General features: G+C 41.1%; 1 protein-coding gene across 1 annotated transcript; it reads left to right on the forward strand.

Moving 5' to 3' along the window:
• The first annotated feature begins 532 nt into the window (after window positions 1-532).
• Window positions 533-10,707, forward strand: cstf1 (cleavage stimulation factor, 3' pre-RNA, subunit 1). The gene is made up of 6 exons (XM_031731480.2): window positions 533-656; window positions 1,014-1,198; window positions 2,139-2,416; window positions 2,500-2,697; window positions 2,797-3,187; window positions 10,139-10,707. Exons 2-6 carry the CDS (start codon window positions 1,030-1,032, stop codon window positions 10,396-10,398), a joined length of 1,296 nt encoding a protein of 431 aa, XP_031587340.1. The 5' UTR covers window positions 533-656; window positions 1,014-1,029; the 3' UTR covers window positions 10,399-10,707.

Here is a 10,707-nt window from a genome sequence, read left to right on the forward strand (position 1 = left end):
GACTTAAAATGACCCATTGTTTGGCATAAACTTTTTTTTTCACTGGCTTCTATCCACAAATATCTTCTTTGAGAATCGTCACACAAGTCCATCTAAAACCTATACCACGACTTTCTGATGCAACCCCCAAAGGATCTTTGTCTATTAAAAACGGGGTTTGGGGTATAAATAACTGTTAATGTATAAGGCATTAGTGAAATGAGAAATATTTTACAATGTGCTGATTTAAATAATTTAGGGCACAATGTCAGATATAGTAAACTGACAAACTTAATTTTCAACATCTTATCAATACATTACTTTACATGTTCTTTTTTATTTAACTTATTCTAATCAGCATTACCTTCATTTGGTTTCAGGGGTCAATAAACCATTAGCTTAAAAGGATTTCTAACTGTGATGTATCAGATTAAACGGCTTTGACTAGCTAAACGTTATTCTATTATTATTTTCATTTGAACAACAAAAAGCGGCATAAAGGGTGGCATTTTGTATCGGAATAGGCCAAAACCTTAGCCAGAGCCCCTGAGCAAGATGGCGGCTCCAGAAACGCATCACGCGGATATTACGTTTTTCTGTACGGTGACGTAGTGCGTAAAATACGCAGTACGTAACGGACGTTCGGATCAAGAAGCGCACTTGGAACTTTTAAGAGGGTTGGATGTTTTATGTGTTTCAGTGTTAAAAACAGAAAATTTTTAAAGTTATGTTGTTAAGTAGCATATACCGCTTCTTTTGGACAATGCACACGCTCATGGTTCCCAATTAACACATTGTTCCTTTTTAGTTCTGTAATTGCTGTAGCAACAAAGCTAACGTTGTTAGCTGCAAGGCTAACACATTCATTCATTCCTTATAACTGCCACACTGTTAGCATAACTACAGCTAACGGTGTTCGCTAATATTGTGATTTGACATTAACCTAATCCGCTAATATAGACCTGGGGCAGGTTGTTGACATTTTGTTTTCCACTTTAGTTCACACAGTTGTCACTATTTACGACCCGGTTTAGGTGACAGTGACCCAACATGTTTCGTCCCAAACCGACTCTGAAGGACCGACAGCACCTGTACAAGCTTATCATCAGCCAGCTGCTCTACGATGGATACACTAGCATCGCCAACAGTCTCATCAATGAGGTGAAGCCACAGAGCGTTGTGTCTCCCTCTGAGCAGCTCATGCAGCTGGCAAAGATAGGTAAGAGTTGAGACCTTCTTCTGATCTTGAAAAACAGCATCTTGGGGTGGAGGGTGGGGGATACCTAAAAGTATTTTGTGCAATTAAAACAAACAGCCGACACCGACTTCATAGCTTTTGCTTCAATTATAAGACGAGCTGTTTTTGAAGTGAAACAAATAATGCTAAATTCTGTCTTGCTTGAAGAATGCACTCTTTCACTTCACCTCAGTAAGACTTTTGGGATCATCTATCAGTCACACTCTTCTCTGCTTCTCTGCTCTGCATGTGTTGCTTGTTTGCACTGGTCTTATTTGACTGAAAGTGAGAGTCATTAGTGTGCGCCATACTGCAGCATCATTTACAGTTGAAGAATTTTCTTTTGCATCCTCACAAACACTCATGTGGCATAACCACAGTTTCCAGCTAAGTTAAAGCTTTTGCAAACATATGAAAAGAGGCTGACGTAGTAGACGTGGCAGTGTGAAACGCCTCCAAACTGCTGACCTTTTGCTTTTAGCTTCCTCCTATTTTTCCTGCTAGGCTAGGCTAGGTTAGCTCCAGTCTGCCACCTCTGACTGACATATGCACAAAACATGTGCTAAAAAGTCAGCTGTGTCGTAATGGCTGCAGTTCGCCCTGGACACCGTCTTTTCCCCCTCTGCCCTTAGGACAAAAATTCAGGACTATAAAGCTCAGACCGAACACACTAAAACAGCTTTAAAAAGAAAAACATAACTGATTATAGAGTGAATGACTTTCTTTTAGGGCAGATTTTTTAAGTCTTCTACTGGTGCTACTTTTACTGGTTTTATTTATTCTGTCTATCTAGTTATCTAATCTCCTCTATCTGGGGTTAAAATCTCAGATTCTCAGGCCTTTGTCCCAGTTGTTTCATCCACATCTTGGTTTTGGTACTGTATGTCTTCAGATCCTAACTACAACCTACAATCCATTACAGGGATGGAAAATGACGATAGTGCCGTTCAGTATGCGATCGGTCGCTCAGATACTGTAGCCCCGGGTGTTGGCATCGATCTGGAATTTGACGCAGACGTCCAGACCATGTCTCCAGAGGCGTCAGAGTATGAGACCTGCTACGTCACATCTCACAAGGGCCCTTGCCGCGTTGCTACATACAGTCGAGATGGTCAGCTGATCGCTACAGGCTCCGCTGACGCCTCCATCAAGATCCTGGATACTGAGCGCATGCTGGCGAAGAGTGCCATGCCCATTGAGGTGAGGCAGCTCAAACAGCACAGGCATGCTGGATGTTTTTAAGCCAGTGCACTGACATTTTTTTTCATTTCCACATACATCAGGTGATGATGAATGAGACGGCGCAGCAAAACATGGAGAATCACCCTGTGATTCGGACGCTGTATGACCACGTCGATGAAGTCACCTGCCTCGCCTTCCATCCCACCGAACAGATTCTGGCATCTGGCTCCAGAGATTACACCCTCAAACTGTTTGACTACTCCAAGCCCTCTGCAAAAAGAGCCTTTAAATATATACAGGTCAGATGAATTGTTTACAATCCAAAGTGACAAAGCTGATGTATATATATAAATGCAAATCTTTGTAATCCAGTTGTCGCCTTATCGATTTACCCACAGGAAGCAGAAATGCTGCGTTCAATCTCCTTCCACCCCTCAGGTGACTTCCTGCTAGTGGGGACGCAGCACCCCACCCTGCGCCTCTATGACGTCAACACTTTCCAGTGCTTCGTGTCTTGCAACCCACTGGACCAGCACACAGACACCATCAGCGGGGTCAGCTACAACCCCACAGCTAATAGCTATGTCACCTGCAGCAAGGACGGCAGCATCAAACTGTGGGACGGTGTCTCTAACCGCTGCGTGACGACCTTCGAGAAGGCACACGACGGAGCGGAGGTGTGCTCCGCCATCTTCTCCAAGAACTCCAAGTACATCCTGTCCAGTGGGAAAGACTCGGTGGTCAAACTTTGGGAGATCTCAACAGGCCGGACTCTGGTCAAGTACACAGGTAGGGAGGATTTGCTGTTATTCTAAACTATGACAGTTGAAGCATTCACAGTCACAGGTTTGCTGACGCAGAACTTACCTACAGTGAGCTACTTGCAACATTTAAAATCTATACAAAATAAATGTTATAACAAGTTTATGACATATTCATATTTAAAATTCCAACACCATAATGATAACATGACTCAAGCATTACATTTATCTAGTGTGCATATTAGCTGTTCATGCTGAGACATATGACCAGAAATGTAGTTTATAGAAATGTATTGTTTCTGTCACGAGTGTAAAGAATATTAAAAGAGAAAAAAAATGCAAGAAATAAAGTAAAACAACACAAACTAACCAACTAAAAAAATCTGCTCTTTGGCTGTTTTAACAAAAGTTTATTTGGCACGAGGAGTCAGACCTCTACAACCTTCAGCATGGACGTCATTTCTTTTTTTAGTCCAGCGCAGAAATAAAACTTAAAAAAAACAAAACTGAAAGCATCCACACAGCACACACAGCTCCTGACTGAAGCCCAGCTGTTAACACATTGCGATGTTACTCAGCATGTATATTTCTATATTTCACACACGATTGTGTATCATATTGGCACTATTGAACAGGATTTCATGTGGATCATGTGTTTGCCGTCCCTGTGTTGTTTTTTCTAATGATTTTTAATTTTTAGTTTCATAACTGTGCTGTGGATGGAAGCAGTGGCAAAGCTTACTGTTCTCCAGCTACTGAACGGGTGGTTTGATTAAAAATTCTTATTAGGATTTAAATTACAGAGGTTGGATCGCACTTACAGTAAGGAGCTTAGCTGCCGTCAGCTTAATTAAAATGCGCTTTCTCCCATATTGTGTGTGTGTGTGCGTGTGTGGAGGAGAACATCCAGAGTGTTATGTTTTGCATTTTTCCCTTAAGATACCTAAATGGATATATGCAGTGTTTCATCTTGATAAATCATGTGTTAGTGTGCCATGCTTGAGTAAAAAGGTTTTTTACTCCTATTTATCAGCTTTTAGGCACTGTTTTGTAACGTCTCCATCAAGCGTGATCATAATGCAGTGGTAGTAAGGATCCTATTTGTCAGTCAGCACTAGAGGTCGCCTTAGTTTAAAAAAAATCACTTATGATGCCATTTTGTCCGTCTTTTAATTTTTTTATGATAATGAAACACATTTAATAGTGTTTAATTAAACAAATCAGAAGGAAATAATACACAGAAAAAAAGAGACGTGGTGCTCACTTCTCAGCTCAACACTGTAAAAACCAGAGGAATGAACTGCAGTTACAGGAGAGCCACTAAAATGACACAAATATGAGCTGAATGGACTTAACCTGGGTGCTCGTTTGTCACTTTGTCACATGGTCCACATCGCTTTGTAAATTTCGCGTGTTATTCTACAGTTTTATGACGTGTGTAATGCTCTGAAAGAGACAAACCACTTATGGTAGCAGTATTGTAGCATGGGAACTATATAATGTTACAGTAGATCCACAGTCAGTGGAAGTGAGCAAGTGTGCATGGACTTTCAGATCAATAAAAATGGCAGATTAGGGAAGAAAAAACTAAATAGTTTTTTAGAAGTGGCGTCTCAAACTCTTAATATGTGTAAAACTCTTCCATATGTGCAACAGTTCATGCTGCAACACTGCTATCTGCACACACGACCCTTTATATTTCTGCATCTTCTCACTGTACTTGTCATTTCTCTCACCTCAACACACTCTGCAGATACCATCTGCACGATGTTATAAATATCTCATCTATAGAGGTTTTGCAGACACGTGACCCCTTATCGCTTCCCAACCGTTTTAGATATGTAACATGTCAAGCGAGTACTAAACGTCATGGAGATGAGATAAACTATGGCAGTTATAAGTAAACAAACAAATGTATATTCTCGTTATGTGGAAAAATCAGGAAAGGGAGGGCTGAAGATGGATGTTAACTTACTCCCTCTGAGTGTGTTTATTGATGCTGTGAAGTGCAACCCTGGCACTCTCTCTGACTTCACGCCACACACTTTATATCGTTATGTTATCAACAGTTATACTGGATGAGATCCAAAGGCCTTGGATGCTCACTGCTATTCACAGCTGTTACTGAAACTATATATTTATTCTCCAAATGGTCATTTTGTAAAAATGTCAATTAAAACTTCAAGTATTTTTTTTTAAAATTTCTAAGAGATTTCAAAAAAACGCGCCTTCTTGTAAGTGTCTGCATTTCAACAGCTTAGTAGGAAGTGTGTCAGCATCCTCGTGGCTTAGTGCTGATCCTGTTGCTGTGACAGTGTAACATCGCCTATGGCAGGCTGTAACATTCTCCCTCTGATAGAGTCACAGGCTGCATGCAGCTTTATTTGGACACTTTAAAATCATGGAATGTTACAAGCATTCTGCTCCTGATGAAAATCATCAGGATTTTCATCAATCAGGAAAGAGAAGTTTATGATAAGTTTGTGTGGTTAAGTGCGTTTAGTTGAAAGTGCTACAAGCACAGTAAAAAGTGCATGAGGTCCTCCTGGATGTGATTTATGTTGGTCATGAAAACCATTTCTGTAGAATAGAAGTGATCAGTGCTGTCATCAAGGAGTTTTTATCACAAGATAAGTTATGCTTTATTTACATTCACCAGTATCTGTTTCAAGTAATATTTGGCCATTTAACATTGAACATTTGAGAATAAATATATAGTTTGAGTAAAAGCAGTGAAGAGGAGCTAACAGAGGCAAAAACAGCAGTGCTTGCTGATGGAAAATCAAAAAAATCCTCAATAACTCACGAGAGAAATGACAAGTACAGTGAGGAGATAGAAATAAAAGTGTGTGTGCAGATGGTGGTGTAGCAGCATGAACTGTTCAAGATTCAAGATTGTTTATTTGATACGTGCGTAGTTATACAAGTACAACACACAGTGAAGTGTGTGTGTGTTATTTATTTTTTATTCTCCTAAGCTGCCATTGTTAATGATTTGAAAGTCCATGCCACACTTGCTCCCTCACAGCCTGTATCGCTTTGATGCTCTTTGGCTTGTGAAGACTACACTGCCCCCTAGCAGAGCAATGCTGAATTAATTTTTCTAACTGCAGCGAAGCAGTGAAGAACTTGTTGTCAGCTGCTCGGATTACGTTTTACTTTATTGCAATAACCAGGTCATCGTGTCTTCACTGGTTTATTTTCTGTGATGCTACATATTACCTGCTGTTAGGACATCAGTCTGATTGAGGTGTTTTAAATATACAGTAGCTTTCAGCTGCCAGTGCTGGATCTCAGTAAAAATAAAAACATTTCACTCCCTTTCCTTACAAAGTACAAGCTTCATCACACTGAATCAGATTATGAGGAATCGTGACTGTTGCGTCTTCGACTGCTGTTCTGATAAATGTTGCAAAAACTCCTGCCAAATCAAGAGCCTGATGACGCTATGTTGGAGGGTCTGCAGACATGTGTTGCATTGCCACTTCCTTCCTTCTTTGTACAAATGATCATAGTTTCAGATTTTCTTGTGAATGTTTATCTGATAAGAAAACACTTGTGGCGTGCTTTGAGAATTCGGGGGTGGGGGTTGCAGACACAGTGATGTAGTAATGCGTTGTGCTCAAAGACTGGAGGGATTTTTTTAGTGGTTGGAATTTCTTCAAAATTGTTAATGTGGTTTTGATTCCTTTCTTAAGGAACATGTGGGCTTCAATGCCCTGCTTATTTAACAGTAATTAATAACTATAGATAAATGTGTGGCCTATACACAGGCTACACATTTAAAAAGTGTAAATGTAAAAAAAAACCCACACATTTAAAAAAGGGTTACCCAGGAAACCAGAGCCTAATTGTATAATTTAGTCTACTAAGCATCAACTAATTGGAAGGTTTCTGTTCGATCCTCGGACAAGATAATGACCCCAAGTAGTTTTCTGATGCATCCAGTGCTAGATTTAGGTGCAGAAAAACATGCTTGTGTGAATAGTTGTGAATGAGGTGAGTTCAGTTAGACTAGACAAGTGCTGTAAAAGAAGCAGCAGTCCCAACTACACAGCTGCCCATCCATATGCTGGTAGTTATATTTTTGCTATCATATAACAAGTATATTATCTACAATGCTGCGTGCTAACATTCAGCACTTATGCATTTGATATTAGCAGGGAATCGGCAACAAATGATTAATAATTACACCAGCAACACTGCTGTGATCGCTCTCTGTGAATGTCCTAAGTCTACAAAATGGAGAAAACTGGGTAACCTGTATCTCAGTAGGAGTCAGGACTCAGTAGAGTTTGGACAAGTCATCACTGCTGGAGATCTTAGTGTTATAGAGATCACATTGATTTCTACTGGTAACGCTCTAGGTCGGAGATGTGTCTGCATCTGTAATGAGATCTGCAACACACATCATCCCTGCAACTTCTAACCTGACCCATAAACACGCTGTCATTTAGCCTGTGGAGAATATTTCTCCATCTTTGTGCTGTTCTTACGGGAACGGGGACAAACCAATAGCATTCATGCTTGCACAAGATTGCAATGTGGTTCATTTATAGAGTTATGCAATCACCATTCTTATGGTGGCAAATTAACATACATCAGGCAGCTGTAGGTACACAATCAAATGCTGTACTACATGAATAGTTCCTGCAGTCACCACGTCATCTCCATGTCCACTTCCATCAGTCACTGGAGACAAGAAGAAAAAAAGTTCCCGGCTGCTCAAAGACAACCAGCAGCTAAGTCAAAGTAAACTTTATTGCCATGTCAGTACACAGTGTACACACAGTGCAAATAACAAAACATGCTCAGATGCCAAAATTTACAAATATGAATGCAAAATAGGAATATGTAATCCATATACCGATTGGAAAATATAAACTATGCAAAACATTTATGCAACATATAAATTAGATTAGGAAAACGTGCAATAAAGAAGAAACAGCTGATTAAGCTGAATGTAATGCCTTGACTTTAGAGGTATGACCACGACAGGTGTCACGTGCATTCTTCAAAGTCAGTATAAGACTGGCAGTCTATGTCCTTTGGATAAAGTGTCTGTGCATTAGTGAGTGTTTCTATCAGTCGGTTATTGGAGGGGTGTGGCAGTAAGGAGGACTCTGGTAGGCAGCGTGGGCTTGAGAAGCCTTTCGGCCTTGGGATAAAAGCTGTTGCACAGCCGCTTGTTAACTTTAGCCTTCTCAGGGATTGTGGTTTCTGCAGCGATTTTTTTGTTGAGGAAATGGTGTTGTTTGTGTGAGACATCTTCAGTTACATGGACACTGATGAACATGATCCTCCTAACAATCTCAGTTTATGATGAGTGGGTCAGTTCTTCCTGAAATCCAACATTAGCTCTTTAGTTGTGTTGACGTTGAGAGATTGTTGTCTGTGCACCAGTTTGACAGCTACTGGCTCATCTTTATCTGCGGACTCATCGTTGTTGCTTATCAGTGCTAACGCAGTTGAGTTAGCAACAAACATGATAATGTGGTTGGTGTTATGTGTTGCTGTGCAGTTGTGAGTCAGCCGAGTGAAGAGCAGAGGAATGGGTACACAGCCCTGTGGAGCTTCTGTGCTCAGTGTGATGATAATAGAGGTGTTGCAGCTCATCTGTACTGCCTTTTTTGCGAATGGCAGTCAATGTGACAGAATCATGTGTTGATCACATAAATAACATGTCTACTTTACAAGCCACAGCTGATATTTTGGTGTATCAGTGCAAGCTTAATTCAGTCAGGGCCACTGTAGTCAGAGGTGATTATTAGAGAGCCGTAAAACCCACTATTCTATGTCCGCAGTGGAAAAGCAACGGTGAAGTAGTGGCAGCAGCACAGAACAGAGCAGGCATCATGAAAGGAGGAGCTACGTTTGAGGTGGGTTGCAAAGTGGCTTACGGTTAATAGTCGGCACTTTTGGTTATTATTGTGCAAACTGTGTTGTCATCATAGTTTACACAACTTGAGGCAAGCTTGACTTGCTGCTCTCTTCTCCTGTAAAAGATTTAAAACGCTTGCTGAAAAGTTTTCTCTAACTATTGCAGCTCTCTTGCTCCACTTCTGGAGTGAGTCATCGTAGAAACACCTGTAGGGTCCAACCTGTTCAGTCTCAACAGTTTAGCGACAACCAACCAAAATGATAACAAAACACACCACCCACCAGCACTCACAGAATCACTTTTGACACTCGCCACATGCGTGAGGGCAATAACAGTGAGCATAGACTGGCTGGAATCCAGCTCAACTGGCATAAACTATACAATTTATCAATTGCATGTGTTTTGTGGTAGCATGTCTCTGAGAGCTGCCTACTCTCAGGAAGGGATGTGCAGTGCATCTAAAAAGATACGTACTACAGTGTGTTACACAGATACCACACATGCACAGAGATGCTCATTATTAAAGGCCCAAAGGAAAACCTGTTTGGAGTCAGTGTCTGTGATTTTAGGCAGTAATAATGTTGTTTCTGTCCTCAGTTCACTTTGTTTCACCATGACATCATTTCACCAATGAGACAGTTTTTGTTATGTGAAAGTACTGAATTGATTCACATCCATCTCTCTGTTCTAACGGACAGAAGCTAAAGTGAGCCCACACAGCCAATATCTTGTTTCTCTGTGAGCGCTTCCTCATCGGTGGTCAGGCTCTGGCTGGCATCTCTCCAACACTTGACTTATTTTCTGTGTTTGAGTTGGACTGGCTGTACTTGGATGTTTATAGAGTAACTTGGTAAAACACAATCTGGCCTTCACTGTTATAATTTGAGCACTTTAGTTTTTGGGTATCGGTTGTTCGTACTCATGATAGCTGATAAGCTTGGGAAGTGAGGACAGTATTTATCAGTATATCAGCTGATATTTACTTAAAGTACAGCGAAAATGATTGCAGCAGTATTTAAAGTGGAAGTGTTTTGTTTTTGTTTTTTTTTCTTTAATGCTCAGTTACTTAGAGTGACCTGTCGGGCTCATCTGTTGCAGGCGCGGGGCTGAGCGGGCGTCAGATGCACCGTACGCAGGGCGTGTTCAACCACACGGAGGACTACGTGCTGCTGCCCGACGAGCGCACCATCAGCCTCTGCTGTTGGGACTCCCGCACAGCCGAGAGGAAAAACCTGCTGTCTCTGGGTCACAATAACATTGTCCGCTGCATCGTCCACTCACCAACCAACCCGGGCTTCATGACCTGCAGTGACGACTTCAGGGCCCGCTTCTGGTACCGCCGCACCACCACAGACTGAGCCACCAAAACAAGAGGATGTCTGACTCTTGTGAAGCCTTCCCTGACCTCAGCAAACACTCGCAGTCTTCTTCAATCATTTTCAGTTCAATGGAAAGAGGACAGTGGAATCAGAGGAACAGTGCGTAGGAAGAAAAATAAGTCATGTGGTTTTCTTTTTTATGACCTATTAAAGAGTGTAGAAACTTCAGTGGTAACACTCTTCTCACATTTCTTAGATATCATTCTGCAGGTTTGATTTATTTTCTGCTTTTATATTTTGTGTATGTCCTTATGTTGTAATTCAGATTTTTAATAAACAATTCAAAGG

The sequence above is a fragment of the Oreochromis aureus genome, linkage group 5, assembly GCF_013358895.1.
Source record: "Oreochromis aureus strain Israel breed Guangdong linkage group 5, ZZ_aureus, whole genome shotgun sequence".
Lineage (NCBI taxonomy): Eukaryota > Metazoa > Chordata > Actinopteri > Cichliformes > Cichlidae > Oreochromis > Oreochromis aureus.